The 15,802-nt window shown below is 43.4% G+C and overlaps 2 protein-coding genes across 3 annotated transcripts in view; one reads left to right on the top strand and one right to left on the bottom strand.

The window, feature by feature from the left end:
* LOC125702246 (cytochrome b-245 chaperone 1) overlaps positions 1 to 1,295 on the bottom strand; it is a 15,046-nt gene extending 13,751 nt beyond the window's left edge. Inside the window, exon 1 of the mRNA XM_048965264.1 lies at positions 1,212 to 1,295. The gene's annotated coding sequence lies outside the window, so the exon portion shown is untranslated. The remainder of the gene's footprint in view (positions 1 to 1,211) is intronic.
* Positions 542 to 15,802, top strand: NARF (nuclear prelamin A recognition factor). 2 transcript variants are annotated; one of them, XM_048965248.1, is made up of 12 exons: positions 542 to 674; positions 933 to 1,004; positions 1,348 to 1,428; positions 2,328 to 2,471; positions 4,114 to 4,246; positions 5,477 to 5,611; positions 9,308 to 9,426; positions 10,295 to 10,424; positions 10,794 to 10,866; positions 11,139 to 11,276; positions 11,636 to 11,793; positions 12,326 to 15,802. In XM_048965248.1, exons 2-12 carry the CDS (start codon positions 978 to 980, stop codon positions 12,565 to 12,567), a joined length of 1,380 nt encoding a protein of 459 aa, XP_048821205.1. In that variant the 5' UTR covers positions 542 to 674; positions 933 to 977; the 3' UTR covers positions 12,568 to 15,802. The 2 variants fall into 2 exon arrangements, with proteins under 2 accessions (XP_048821205.1, XP_048821206.1); XM_048965249.1 differs by lacking the exon at positions 542 to 674 and having other exon boundaries at positions 714 to 1,004.

Genomic DNA, 15,802 nt, shown 5'->3' with positions numbered 1-15,802 from the left:
CAGCAAGACAGCAGCTGCCCGAGGGAACAAAGATGTTAATAACATGTTGCATTTTAGTGACTATTTAGTGACTAGTGACCAAGTAGGGATCTTGAAGTCTTGAGCTGCCCAGGGATTGCTCTAGAATGGTTGGATGCTTCGGAACACCTCGTGTTAATGAGCGATTTCAGAACAGGAAGGCGCGCCGATGCCTCACACAGACGGCTGCATTAAGGCAGTACTGGGCGGTCTGCAGGGCTCACAGCGTGACACTGCCTGTAGTTCCCGTGCAGCGGTGCCGTTTGTGCTCATCACAATAACGGTGTGGTTCAAAGCCTATGCCTCTAACAGGGAGGGAAGCTGCAGCTCACGCAAAGCTGAGGAAAGGCAACGTCGGAACACGAACCGACGGCCGGCCGCGGTTCTGAGGCTGAAGCGCAGCCCGGCACCCCCTCCTCCCTCAGCGCCCTGCGCGGCGCGGTGAGACGGGCGCGCGCCGGGGCCCTCCGCTCCGTGCCCGCCCCGCGCCGGGGACGCGCACGGCGGCGGCGGCGGCGGTGGCTACGTGACGAGGCTCAGGTCCACAATGAGCCCCGCCGCGCGGGGGGGTGGGGAGGCGGCGAGCAGGAGGCTGCCGGCGGCGCGGCGCTGAGGCGGCTCCGTGCCCCGGCGGGAACGCGAGGCTTCGCGGCCAGGTACGGCGCTCCGTTCTGCGGCTCTCGGCCCCGTCCGCTCGCCCATCGCCTCGGTGGTGCCGGCTGAGCCGCGAGGCGGGCGGAGCGCGCCGCTCTCCCGCCGCGGGACGGACGCGTGAGGGGCGCGGTGGGACCACCCCGCCCCGGGGGCCGCATTGGCTGCGGGAGGGAGATCGGCCCTCCCGGCCGGGGTAAGAAGACAGGGGAAAGGTGACGAAGGGCGGGCGGCGCGCGGCTCTGACTGCTCCTGTCCCGCAGCCCCGGCGGCCAGGCCGAGCGAGAGCCTCCCCGGAGGGACCGCAAATGAAGTGCGAGAACTGCACCAAAAAGGTGAGCGAGGCGTCCCGCGGCGGGGAGGATGCATTGGGCCGCCCCGAGGTCGGCGGGGAGCAGCGCCCTGCTTTGAGCCGAGCCATCGCGGGGCGGTTCTGCGGCCGTTCCCAGTGTGCTGCGGCCCGGAACGCTGAGAAATGGAAAAGTGGTGGAGCAGGTGGATTTCTGAGCGCTTGTTTTCGTTGTGGGGAAACAAAGCGTTACCTGCAAGGCTCCCGTAGCACCGTTAGAGCCTGTATCGTGAGCCGGATGAGTTCGGAACTATCGAGATAATTCTGCTGGCACGTTGTTATTCAGCAGTGACTGTATTTCGCGTGATGTGTTTTATGTTGTGTTTCAGGAATGCAGTAAAAAACAGAAAAATGACGATGCGCAAAGTACGTCGGTGGATGTGCTGAGTCCTAACGATGACTTTGAGGAGGTAATGGACCTTCTGAAAACAGCCACGCGTTCCCCCTGTATTGCCCCAAAGGAAAGAAGCTCCGAATGGAGAACTTCCCAAGTTCTCATGTAATGCAAATCAGTTCTGACAGCGTCAGTGTATCTCTGGAGAATCAGGAAGTCTTTAGAAAGAGATGGTCTGTAAACACAAAACAAAGCCAAGGGTTTTGTCCGTTGTTTGCATGTCAAACTCTTACCTCAGATCGTTATGGTGGGGACAGAGGTTGGAAGGTAGAAAGTGGGATGTTGCTAGTTCAGGTGCACAAATGTTTCTTGAGTATCCCGTGCTGTTCTTTCCTAAGTAACTGTTTCCCTGGCAGTAGGTTCGTAATTGAAGGAATTTGGTCTTTTTGCAAGTAATGTGGTCATCTTGCACTTCTATCTAAATATTCCTTTTCCCCACAGATGCGCTGCCAGTGGTGTTTTAGCCAGAAATACCGTGCTCTTTGATTTTACAGTGAATGGTCAGCTGTAGGACTGCATTCTGTTTGCTGCACCTAGTGGTTAAAAGCCTTCTTATTAGCTGGCTATTAAAAGAGGCTTAATAGTTGAAATAAGTTTTCTCAGTTACTTGGTAAATGGATGGGGACTGAGTGCTGAAATCCAAAGCAAATCAAGTTACTGGATCACAGACTTTGACTAAACTCAGATCTACGAGTTCACACTTGAATGCTTTGCAGTTTCACAGTAATAATAGCGGAAGAAGAATTGATCAAGTTATTGTGATTGTTTCCCTACGATCTTGGGTGTTATACAAATGTTGTAGGTTGTCTTGTTTTAAACAAATCAATGTATTTGTGCTTCAGGTGGGTCACTGTGCAGGTGTTGAAAATCACTTGATTGTTATTAAATATTTGTATGTTTATATTTTTCTTTCAGAAAAATGAGTTTTTTACATTGGCTAATGCTAAAATACTCCTTAGCGACTGCCTAGCGTGTGACAATTGCATGACATCAGAAGAAGGAGCCAGAGTTTTCCAACAGAATCAGAAGGAGTTCTTTCGCGTACTCAACCTTAATAAGGTGAAGTGGAACTACCAATAATACACTGCTTTCTGTGAGCAGAAGGAGATTGCGGCATGACTAAGCAACTTAATTTCCCAGGGGAGATAATGTGAAGATTTGTCAGGATATATTTTGCCCAAAGGGGAAGTGAAAATGTAGTGCAAGATGAACAGAAGTGCTTAAAATACTTTTGCATTTGAGAAGCAGAATTACAGCACTGACCCTGAATGCTGAAGGAAAGTTATTGCATTTGCAATAGTAAGACTTCTGGAAAAGATAATTTCTTCATTACTCAAGTAATTAATCAGCCTGAGCTTCGTTGTTTATAAATATTCAGATTAGGGCTTTACTAGGGCTGTTGTACTGGGAAGTTTTTGGTGCCAATGTGTTGACATAATACAAAGTTACTGAGCCTAGTTTTTGGAAGTAGAATTGTTTTCAGTATGTATTCAAGCTGCTTACAGAAATTACTGATAACATTTCTTAGTGAAACAGGTAGATGTGTTCTGCTGCTGTTTTCTGTTAAGGTCTGTGTTCTCTGTGGCTTAACTGATATGTTTGGTGTTGTAAATAATAGTATTAATTACATAGTGATTCAGTTTTATTAGAACTAGTTTAACACTCAGTGCAACATGATAGTGTACATGAAAGAGAAGAAAATGGGGTTAAAAAAACATATGGCTCACGTGGGGCTCACTTAAGAGAACCTGAAGTCCACACGTGGGAAGCACATGGGTACCTTGATCAGAATGTCACAGGTCCTGATGAAGGTAGTGAACGAGGGAGGTGCTTTCCAGAGGATAATGAGCTCTACTTGTGGGGCCATTATACAGCATTTAGGATGTCAAAGTACAAGCTGTGGTCTCTAACCTGTTTAGATCAAGATTTGTTTGTAGCATAGTCCTGGTTTCTCTTTCAAATGTTCCACTGGTGTGGACAACATCGCACCTAAACCCCGAGGTTCATCTTTAAAGTTCTGTCATCAGAGCTTCACAATGCACACCACCTTTGGTATTCAAAGAGTGTTCTTCTTTCTTTCACAAATTCTGGTTTAAGGGTCCTGTCGGCTTCTCTTAGCTTCTGCAGCTTCTCTTAGCTTCTGCAGTGACAGAGAGCCTTAACAAATAGGATTTGTAGTTCGCTGGTTTAAATTTGTAACTTCAAATGCCTGTGCTCTGGAAACAGGAGTTCCTTTATTTTAATATATGAACATGCTGCTTTTTTTTCTTATTTGGCAATAGAAGCTTCTGCTAGGAATCAAAACTTCATGGGTGCTGAATGTCTCTTAAATTTCCTCGTGCCATTAAGGCACCAACCACAGAACAGTCCTAGGACAGATGGATTTCCCTGAGTCATACAGAAGCAACATCTATAGATGTTAGAGATAAGCACTGACAAGATCAGAAGCGCATCCTGCGCTGCCCTCAAGAAACAAGATTTGTTGTATCAGTGCTTATGGCTGGACTGGATGATCTTGTAGGTCCTCCCAACCTTGTGATTCTGTGATTCTATGGTGATTTTAATGCTGAGGCTCACTGAAGTGTGGTGAGGAGTACGAGTAGAACAGTGAGGAGCTCCAAGAGTGGAAAGAGGGAAAGTAGGGAGCCTTACCCTGATGTACTTACTAAACTTGTTTCTTTTGCTTTGTTTTGTTTACCAGAAGTGTGATACCTCAAAACACAAAGTGTTGGCAGTGTCTATATGCCCTCAGTCATTGCCTTATTTTGCTGCTAAGTTCAGTCTCTCTGTGAATGATGCAGCCAAGAGACTCTGTGGTTTCCTCAAAAGTCTCGGTAAGTCTGGGTTTGTTACAGTGATGGAGCTTAAAGGGAAGATTATTTGGGGCTCTTGCTTTCTCAGCAGAACTGCTTGTTGTGCAGTCATAAAGCCATTGCACAATGTAGTTCAGAGTTGAGTTTGAAATGCCTACTCTGTGATACTAAGGACAGCACACCAGTATGACACACTTTGGTTTTAGGGACAGATTTGAAGCACTGCAGTGCTGACAGGAAAGGTCACAGAACAGAAGGGGGTTGTAGATCCATCTGCGTTCACTACCAAGAAATCAGGGAGAATTTGGTCATGAACTTGAGTAAGATTTCCTCCTTGTTTTAACTGAGGAAGAGGGGACTTCTTATCCTAAATGCCTCCCAGTCCTTTGGTGTGAACTGCTGGAAGATTCTCAGTTCTGGTTATTTTTCTACATTTTGAAATGACCCACAACTGTTGTATTTGCTTGTTTTATGTTAAAGCTGTATTTCCTTAGTCTTTGTATTATGTACACAAAGTTTAATTTGAAAAACTAGGTAAAATGATAGTTATAATGCATGAGGGTTTTTTAATACAATTAAAACTTCTTAAAATTTTTTGTTGCTGTTGTTTCTATGCATTTCTATACCCAATGTATTTTTCTCTACATCCAGAAAGAAAGCTGAGTTCTGGTGGGCCCCAGTTTTCTTAGCATACATTAATTATTGTTGCCTGGCTTGCTGTGGGGTTGTGCTCAGTATTATGTAGGTGTGTAGGGAGTGCACTGCTGAACAGACAGATGGAAGGTCTCAGTGTTGGTGCTGTGTTCATATACCTTTGCCATATACGTGTACAGCAAGATATACATATATACATTTGGATAATAAATCACTTCAGCATATTTTGTGAAGGATGCTCATTGATGGAGTCACTGCATACAGCCCTGTGGTCTTGAGATTTCATCCAAGTGAACAAAACAGAGTCAATATGTGTGCTGAATGGGGAGATTTTCATAAGGAAGCAAACAGGTATTTGAAGTATTGCTAGTCAGCAATAGCAAGTTGGTGGTGCTTTTTGGTTCGTGACATAGAAGATTAGCTTTCCTGTGTACAGCTGTTATTTTTGACTGCACTAACTATGAAAATTCTGTAGAGGGTGGGCAGTATGCCTGGGGATGTTCCAAAGTTCTTTTGATTGACTTGCAACTTGGAAGGACACCTGGCAGATGGAAAACATTCTAGTAATTCGCTTTTCTTTACTGCTTTGTTTCCTAGGGGTGCATTATGTATTTGACACCACTATAGCTGCTGATTTCAGTATCCTGGAGAGCCAGAGGGAGTTTGTGCAGCGGTATCAACGGAGGAGCCAGGAGGAGCATGCCTTACCCATGTTTGCCTCTGCTTGCCCTGGTGAGAACTGATTCTTCCAACCTTTTTGCCCTTTGGCCCAGTCTCATTAGGGCTGCCCAGGAATGAGGGTGGTTTCATTTGGGAGCCTTAAAGAACGCTGGAATGCTTTGGCTTTGTTGTGAGAGGCACCAAACGCTGTGTGCTGTACTTGTTACCAGTAGTGACCATCCTTAGTGCAGTGCTCCATGAGCCTGTTTTTATGGGCTGTTGGCAGTTAGCAGTGAGCATCACAAGCTTTCCTGTATGTAAGAGCCTTAAATGTGAACCATGCCAACCAGGAATGGATGTGATGGTGTTGGATGAGGTATATGCTAAATGTCTGCGTCTGACAGTTGCCTCCTGTTGCACCTTTGTAAAAGGTGAGGAGTGCAAATTCTGGTTTTGGTTTTTTAGAAAAGAAACAGGAAAAAATCCTTGCTGGTGGTCTGTGGTCACTTCTGATAACAAGGAACCCAAACTACTGATGTACTGTACAGGTGTCAATGTGTGCTATTTATGAAACCACTTGTATAGAAGCACACATCACACTGGAAGGTCTGGATAATAAAGCTGAGGTGCAGAACTGAAGTTTGTAATCCTCCTTGTGAGGCCTCAGGCTACAGATGAAATTAAGCCATAACCTCCATTATGTATGGTTTTGAACTTGTCACTTCAGCAAGTGACATAACATGCAATGACTGAGGTGGTTCTGTCTAACATTTACAAATGAATTTCCACTTGATGTGACCCTTTGTACTGAGAATTTTGTACCTGAGGAAGAAAAAGTTACGAGAGTGAGTTCTGGTATGTGTTCGTGGATTCCAGAATCTGCTCTTGTCGTTTGAAGTTTAAATATTGATATTTATACTTCTGTTTGTTCTGTATTCCCTCTAGCAGAAGTATCTGGGTCATGCTTTAGGAACTGCATAAATGCAAGAGGCAAAAGCTACTTTTCTTCTGTTAGTGTTATCTTAGTGCTGCCTCTTATCTCGAGAAGCAGACGTGCTGTAGGGTTGCTCCTTTTGAAGTGCAAATATGTTTTTTCTTTAAAAGAAATTCACAGGTTTAGAATTTTAGGAGAACTTCAATTTTATGTATCTAGAAACAGATCTAAGAATTATGCCCCCCTCTCACTGGAAACAGACTAAAGTTAATGGAGCACTTGTCCTCGGCTGTTCTACAGAAGTTGCTCTTTGTCTTTAGTGCTAGTTGTGGTGTCAGCTGTCTGCTGTGGCACAGATGTAGAGCCATGGGGGCTTTCCATTTCCATAAAACTGAACTGAAATCCCACTGTAAATGCCTTCTAAAAGTGTATGGCATTTCACAGAATTCAGGGATTGAATTTTTGATTGGTCATCTTTATTGTAAAGTGCTTTACTTTGTTCCAGGAACTTGGCTGCATGCACTTTCTGTTCCTTGCCCGTCTTCCTCTCTCTGTCCCCACATCACATAAATTTGTCACAGAAATGTTGACATGCTTGTCACAGAAATAGTTTTTATATAGCTCTGTAGATCAAGGTCAATGTGAATCCAAGTGTAACTGCTTACCTCATATTTATCCTTGGGTATAACTCCACACATTACAGTATCACCCTCTGCAGTAGTGGTCTGTTCTGTAAAACACACCCTGAGCAAGAGGCCACAGCTGGGGTAACCCCAGAACCCGATAGAGGGGCGTTTTATTATCTCTGCCCAAGTTGTTCTTCCCTCCTCCTGCTGTTCTCATGAAGTCAGATAATACTGTCTTTAATTTCTTGTTCAAAATGCTCAAGTGTGCCTACTCTTCTGACTGTCTGCAGGAGTGATTGAAGCTCAAATACCCGTGCTGGTTAGCAACGTGAAGCACTTGCTCTGGGAACCAGACAGCTTTAATACTCTGCTAACCTCTGTGAGCTAATTAGTTAATGGGGCAGGCTTACAGCCTAAGCAGGAAGCACATAACTGTTGGGCATTCAGATGGTGCTGTCCCAGCCAACTAAACTAACCTGCTTCTACAGGAATGGAGTTTTACCATACTGGATGATTTCAGTGTAGTTTTTCTGCACTTTATACTGATGCGTATATAGTTATAGTGTATGTCTATATATGACTTCCTGATGATAAAGCACTAGAAATAACTTGTCCCAAAGTGGATCTGTAAGCATGTGCACAGTGCTTGGTGGGGATTTCTTTTGGCTCTTTGATGCTAACACCAGCCAGCACGTGGCTGAGGATCTGAATGAACTCAGGAAGGGTGTGGGCCTGTGTGGGGGCAGATGCAGGCTGATAGCAGAGCTGGGTAGGCTTCCTGTCACTGCAGCTCTGGAATCCAGCCCTGCTGATGGAGCAGCTGGTGTGTGTGCAGGGTGCAGATAGATGCCTGCTGTGCCTCAGCCACCACTGCTGCTTGTAAGTTAAACAGTGAGCGACGCTCGCTGTGCAGCTGGAGCTACTGGATGCTGTTCTGTCTGCTGTGAGAAAAGAATTGAAGAGTTGCCTGGAGCAATACCTGCCAGAAGTCCCTCATGATTGGATGAAATTTCGTTATGGTCGTGACTACAGTATCTGAATTTTACCTTGTTCCAGCTTTGTGCTGTTATTGGCCTTTTTGGCAGTGCTCTGACTTGCACATGGGTACAAACACCCAGCAGTATTTTAACTTAAGCTTAAGAATTAAGTGGTTGCTGTTACCTTTCCTGGGCAATACGTACTTCAGGGCAGTTTTTCTTTTATGTAAAAGCTGATGTGTTTGAAAGCTAAAAAGCAGAAACATGAAACGTTCGTATTCGTTCTTAACACCACAAGAAATAAAGTTCCCTAGAAGGCTGGGCTAAATGCTTCTGCACAACTTAGGGATCTGATTTATAGCTCGTTCAGAACTTTTCTTCACCCGCATGAAGTCCCTGCTGTAAAAGATGCTGGGCTGTGTTCTCAGTAAGAGCTACGGTGCCAGTGTAAGACTTGCACAGCCTGGCTATCTTAATCTGCCTGTTTGTCAGTTTGTGTTTGGGAAAGTGAGGAATATTAGGGCTGCTCTGGAGAGTGGGAGTGGTGTGAATGTAAATAACACATTAGAGCTGAGCTGAGGGATCCTGCTGGAGGGGCTGGGGACTGCTGAGTAACTAAGGCTGAATGCTGAATACAAAGAGACTTCAGTTAACTAGTATATGTGTGTGTGCTGGGGGGGGGGAGGTGTTTCTAAAGAAATTGTGTCTCAAAATAGTAAAAGAAGCCTTTTTTTTTTTTTAATAGGCTTAATCCATGTGCATCTTGTGGTCATGCTTTCATGTGACTTCTGTTCTAGACAAAGACTAGGAGTGCAGATATTAAATCTCAGGAAATGGAGAGTTACAGTTAAGCTGCTGAACAGAGTGCGCTTGTTGGAGTATCTGCTGATCCAAGGGCTGAAGTCTAGGAAGTCAACTTAGTCTTCATTAGCTGGGATCTTGTTCCTTCTGCTCTGTTAAATCTATGCATTAGAAAGAATTTCATAGGTCATGCAATTCACAGAGGTTTCTGGGTCTCGAGTTAATGCCACAGTGGATTATTGATAGCCAGTTGTAAAGCATTCCTAACAGAGCCTTGAGGTTTCTGGTAGGTCCTAAAGTGGAGCCTCCAGCCTATGCAGACTTCATTTTCGAGGTGGAAATGTTCTCCCTGCTGTGAAGTTCTATTAATGTCACCTTGCCATGCTTACGTGTCACCTAATTCTCTAATGGTGCCTTGCTGCTGCTCTAGGTTGGATCCGGTATGCAGAAAGGGTTCTTACCAACCTCGTGACCCCCCACATTTGCACTGCAAAGTCTCCACAGCAGATCATGGGCTCCCTGGTAAAGGGCTATTTTGCCAGGCAGCAGGTTAGTAATTCTGCTTTGTTTTTACCTCAATGCTATCGAACAGATGGGCTAGAATGTTTTAATATAGAAACGTAGAGCTTGGTGTCCTCTAAAGTGTTACAGAATCTTCTGAATTTTCTTTCACTTGGAGAATAAATGCTGCTCCACTGCCGTGTGAGGGTCCATGATATGAAGAATGTACAAAGACTCTTATTTAATGTGCTGCAGTGTGAGCTGGCAGTAATCCTTGTGCTGCCACTGGAATGTGGATTTAGATATTATGGCTAAATTAAATCTGGGGTAGATAAAGAGATCCTTGTAGAATGCTGCATGTGTAGCTCTGCAGCAGCTGAAATGGGAGTAGAGGAGAGCTGTAGAAATTGCTGGGTTGTGCATGGTCAGTGGAAAGCACTGTGTCCTGGAATATAATCCTTCTATTTTTTCAACTTTTTATGTTGAAAAAAAGGTTGCTATTCCTTTTACATATTGTACACTTACCCATATTCCAGGTTATATAGAAAAGTATTGCTATTTCTGCACAGATACAGAAACGTTGGTGAACTTGAATATGGAAGGGAATGAGTGACAGAGGTAGAAAACAGAATTCTGAAATAGAAATCTTAATTTGCACTCATCTTTAATGCAGTCAACAGCTACAAAAGCTGCACGTTCTGTGGTGTGAAGGAATAAGTAGAAGTTTCAGACAGAACACTGACTTGTTGCTGATGCTTCCAAGTTCTGGCAAGCCACTCAATCTCTCTGTGCTGCAGCCCTCGAACTTATTGCTAGGGACTGATGCCTAATATTAGTTGGGTGTTATTTTTAGCTTGTCATCCTTCAAGCTTTCTTTTGTTCTTCATGGAATTAACACATGCTCTCTTTTCTGCAGAATTTGTCTCCAGAAAAAATCTTCCATGTAGTTGTGGCACCTTGTTATGACAAAAAACTGGAAGCCTTGAGGGAGGACTTCTACACTGCCTTGTACAACTCCCAAGAAGTTGATTGTGTTCTAACATCAGGTTAAGCCTTTATTATTTCTGAAGACATTCCCAAATCTCCTGTGCTAGAATAGCATTTATACAGGCTTTGTGATTGGTATTCTTGTTGTTGTTCATTTGTTTTTCTTTCAAGGCTGCTTTAGCATTCTCCTGTTAGCCAGACTTGACCCCACAGACAGGGGTAGGTAGCATTTTGCAAAGTCTGGGGGAAGCTGAAGGCCCTTTCCTTCAGGGCTGGAAGTGTCAGGCTGCTCAGTTATTGGAGGTAACTGACCATTAAGAACTGGAGAATGTGACTGTAAGCATGTGGGGTGTAGAGCTCTTAAACAGAAGCACAGCATCTGCATTTTGCTTTGCACTGAAAGTAAAACGACCTGCATTTTTCTACAGGTGAAATTGTCCAAATAATGGAGCAGAAAAATGTGTCTATGAAAGATGTGACTGAAGTAGCTGTAGATACTTTGTAAGTAGCTTTGTTGTGGATTGCTTCCTTATTTTGATAAGTAACAAAACTTTTGCTCATATTCAATGTAAATGTAAAACTCTATTAATGTGAAGTGGAACATTCCTTCCTGAAACTAGTTTTACCACATCCCTGATAGTGTTCAGATATGTTCTCAGTCTCTGTTCTAAAACCCTTTTTGGGGGTTGGTAGGAAGAGAAGGAAAAAAACATGCTACTACCTCAAAGAGAAGGAATGAAATGTTGGAGTGGATCTCTTTATTGTTTCCCAAGGTTTGGAGAGATGAAGGAGGGCGATGTGGTAAGGCATGATGGGAAGAGATCCGATGGGTACCTGGAGCACATCTTTAAACATGCTGCAAAGGAGCTTTTTGGCATGGATGTCAAAGAAATCACCTACAGAGCATTAAAGTAAGCAAGCTTGTATCCTTGTTACCCAGGATGGGCTAGCTAACACACAATGAACCCTTATTGTAACCTTACTCTTTCATTGGTGGGAGCTTAATGTATTATAAATACATAAATTTGCTGCTGTAAAATAGTTGTTTTTTAGCTTCTGTTGTATTGATAACTTAGTAGTTCTTATAAGTTTCTATCTACTACTGTTGTCCTGAAAATTCTACTGCAACTTCTGTTTCACTCAGTGTAGAAACTGGAAGTTTGCATTTTTTGTTATCCTTATTCTGCTCTCTCAAGCATCTGAATACGAGCTGACAGCTGGATCATCCCTTTGGTAACGTAGGGCTTTGAAAACCTTCATATCTTCATAGGAACAAAGACTTTCAGGAAGTTACCCTTGAAAAGGATGGTGAGACAGTGCTGCGTTTTGCAGCAGCTTATGGCTTTCGGAATATCCAAAACATGGTTCTGAAGTTGAAGAAAGGAAAGTTTTTATACCATTTTGTAGAAGTCCTCGCCTGCCCAGGAGGTAAGGATGCTCACGGATCCACAGGCATTGCACACACAGCTCGGATCTCAAAGAAAGCTTGTCTGACAGCCAGGCACTTCGTTTCATTCCTTAATTCTCTTCTCAATAACCTAAAATGCTCAATACTTAGTAAATAGTCCAGAACACCAATTAGACATGTACAGGATTGGCTGAGAAATTGATTGGATTTTCTAAAATTAACCATAACATTATTTGCTCTCTTCTGATCTATAAATAAAAGACAACATGGCTTCTCCTGTGATTATTTAAAACTTCAGAGGGAATACTCTGAAACAGTGGTTGTCAAGGGCAAGAAAAGACAAGGCACATAATTAAGATCATAAAACCACAGAGGAGGCAGGGAAGGAGTGATGTGGAGACTTCACTTCATCAAGATGTTGGTATTGAACTCACATGAAGTATATAGAAATTCAAGCTACTTTCTGTAGAGCAGTATGAAAAAAAAATTCAAATCTCATCTCAAACCCTCATCACTGTTGTGCCTTACTGCTTTTTTTCTCTTTTTTACAAGGGTGCCTAAATGGAAAAGGCCAGACACAAACTGAAGATGGAAAACCAGATAAAGCACTGCTTAGCCAGATGGAGGATGTCTATGCTGCAATACCTGTCAGACTTCCAGAAGCCAACGCGTACGTACAAAAGATGTACCAGGACTGGCTGGAAGGCATGGATTCCAGGAAGGTCCAGGAAGCTTTGCACACCAAATACAGTGCAGTAAATCAAACAGCAAGCAACTTAGATATCAAATGGTAACAAATCAAACTTCCCAAATATTTGCTTAAATTAGTTACAGATTGAGCACTGGAAACATTCTATGCAATCGCAGACGCTATGCACTAGCCAAGTGTACAGATGAGATGCTTTCCAAATTGTGGATCGTTTGCCATGAAGAACCATTGCTTTTTGCAAACAAAACCAGAAGCCTCCAAGAGCCCTGGCTCCTGCTGGGTTCCTGCCATTGTCTGTAAGCTCTTACTGCTTGTTGTCTCCTGTGTATAATGGATTTCTTCATTCAAGAATGTGATCTTGCAAGGTACACGAGCACTTTCTGCCAGGTGCAGGGAGTGTAATGCTGAGATACTCCAGATTGAGGCTTCCCACTACTTCACAAACTGGGTTTTTGCAGGCGACATCACCTTCTCCTACTCCACAGTGTGCAGTTTTCTTCTTGGGGGAACAGTCATCACGAATTACTATATTATTCCAATTGTTATTTATTAACTTGGGATTTACTTGTCGTCTTGTTAAAATAACTCCACAACTTGGACAAGTGTGTATATGGAGAGATGTAAGGAATTTATACATGCCTTCTGTCTGTATTTGAGCAAATGCTTTTCAGTTCCAAACTAGTCACTGTTCCTTACTGGTAAAACCTTTTGTAGGGAACAAGATACTTCATATAGACTGAACACGAGAAATTAATGTTAAGTGGTTGTAATGCAATCCTTCCCATAAAAATACTTGCAAATTGGTTGGTACAGAAAGAACTTTTCCTCTTAAGCTTTCTTATAAACTTGCAGCTAGAAAGAATGATGCTGCTTACCTGCAGTTCTTTATGGAAGCAAAATGTGCAGATGTGCTGCCATGTGAGCACGTGCACAACAGCTTTGTTAGATCTGCTGAGCCAGGTTTACAGCACTTCCATCTCATCTTTCACTACACAGAACCACATTATTCCTTTTAATTTGTCTCCACGATGGACTTCTGTGAGAGTAACTTCATGGAGTGCTTCTGGAAAACTACTTAGCAGTGCTTGTGAGGTCAAATTGTTATGCATTGGCATCATTAATTTTGGTGTCCTTATTTTTTAGGTGTGCCATTTTTGGTATGCTTTTTATTTAGCAAACGTCTTAAAGTGGTATCTGTGTGCAAACACTTCTGCAGCTTCACAGAGATCGGAGTTGTTCTGTCCACCATAATCTTGAACATCAACCTATTGCCAAACATCTGCAGATTATCCTAATAGCATCAAATTTGTTCCTGATTAATGGATTATTATTATTTTTAGCTAGCAAAGTTTCAGATTGTTTTCTAGTCTGAAAATACAGCTTGGATTTTTTTCAGTTGTTTCAGGAAGTGTTTGAATGCATCTTGCAAATTTCCATGCTGTGCAGCTGCTTCTGTGCATCACTTCCAGTACTGCAAAAACCTGTGTCTGTTTGCAATCAGCATTTGACTTGAACGCAGTGGATGTGATAAAGGCAGCAGTAGAGGCAGTGCAGGTGTTTGCAGTGGCAGAACAGAGGCTCAAGCACAGAGTCCTGAGTTCCCCTGATGCACATGAATTGGATTACTGCTCTACCTGAAGGCACACAATGAGATTATTCCTGTAAATCAGCCTTTGTAAGTTGTTCCTTGTTTCAATAAAAACCTTATTCTTATGTGGTGCAATATCAGGACATCTACAGAAATCTACCTCTGTACAGGAAGGGAGTCCAGAAGCATGGGAAGACCCAGGCATAGCCAAAATCTCCATAAATGCTGAGGCCAGATGGTGGTGTTGCATAGAAGTCTGAACAGCCTGCTTCTGGAAGCAACACCTCACCCACTCAGTCTCCTTTTCTTTCTGTCACGATTTCCTCCAAGAACTTCCCTAGAAAGAAATAACTTGTAACAAAGTGGTCTCGTTCTGTTTGTACAGGCATACGTTTCTATGTATATATGGTTTATAGCTTGATGGCATGTTTAAATTATATTGCTTCCATCTTTGTATAGCGTGCTTATTTTTTATGTGCGTGTACTGGACAAAATGGTACGATAGCATTGTTTGCTTTTCTGATGAAACCTTCATTAAATTTCAAAAGCGCTGCCTTTCAATTCTGAAAGGTACCCTTGGATTGTTTGCACAACCTGAGCCACTGCTGTCCCTGTTCTCTGCCTGCCGCCCTGCTGTGACCCCAGGAGCAGCGCAGTGCCTGCAGTCAGCCTGGCTGCGCTGCTCTGCAAAGCGAGCACGTGGCTCAGCTCAACCAAAAGCCAACCCTTTCCAGTTGAATCCACCCCCCGTTTCTTCCCTCTACTTAGCGTTGTAATGCACTGAGATAGCAGTGTGAAGACCCAGTAGCAAATGTCTCCTGCAGCCTTTTGAAGGCGACAGAGGTGTTGAGCTGCGCTGCTTCTAGTGGCGAGTTGGAATGTATGTGTTATAACAGTGATGTCTGATACTTGTCCTTTTTGTTTTGTAAGACTTGGAGTAAAACTGATTTTAAATTTTTAGAACTCTTCTTTAATGTGCCAGTTGGGCTTTTTTTTTAATGACCTTTTAACATTAATTAGCCTTTGCCCTTCTACCTTCTTTCAGTGAGATTTTAACATATATTAGACAGCCTTGTTGCAGCTTTGCCTATAGTGGAACACTTGCCTGAGACTCGATTCTGGCTGTTAAGTCCACGTTTGCCATGTCTGTCATTGCTGATGATACATAGTTTTAGCTACAGTTTCTGAAGCTACAGCATCACTTAGATCTGATCATTTTTTTGGTAAATAATAATAATCTTCATTGCTGCTGCTTTTCAGTAGCGAGGGAACAGCTGGTGGCAGCCGTAGTGCTGTACTTCTCAGTTGAATGTTGTGCTGAGACGATCTGCCTCCAGGTGATTTTTAGAAAGTACAATGAAGGGATGGGGGGAGGGTAACTGGAAATGCTAAATTTCAATTTGGAAGCTGCCTTAAGGTATTACTGACTTGAACACATGGAGCGGTAGGTACCTTGGGCTACGCAGTACCTGGTGCTGAGACTGCTCCTAGGGGCTGTAAAGTAATTTTGCTCTGCCTTTTCCAGTAAGTTTGCCTGAGCCACAGAGCCTTGTGTTGGTTTATCCACTGCAGGTAGAGGGAGAGAAACAGAGTGACAAACACGTTTGTATGTAGCAGTCTCAACTGGATTATATCTGGATAATAATGTTCAGTTACTGAAACCGCAGTGCTTTGTGTTCAAATGGAGCATGACCATGAATCGTCCTAATAAATCTTGATACTGGATCATGAA

The sequence above is a fragment of the Lagopus muta genome, chromosome 18, assembly GCF_023343835.1.
Source record: "Lagopus muta isolate bLagMut1 chromosome 18, bLagMut1 primary, whole genome shotgun sequence".
Classification (NCBI taxonomy): Eukaryota; Metazoa; Chordata; class Aves; order Galliformes; family Phasianidae; genus Lagopus; species Lagopus muta.
The sequence above is the reverse complement of the archived record's forward strand: the minus strand, read 5'-3'. Positions and strand labels throughout refer to the sequence as shown.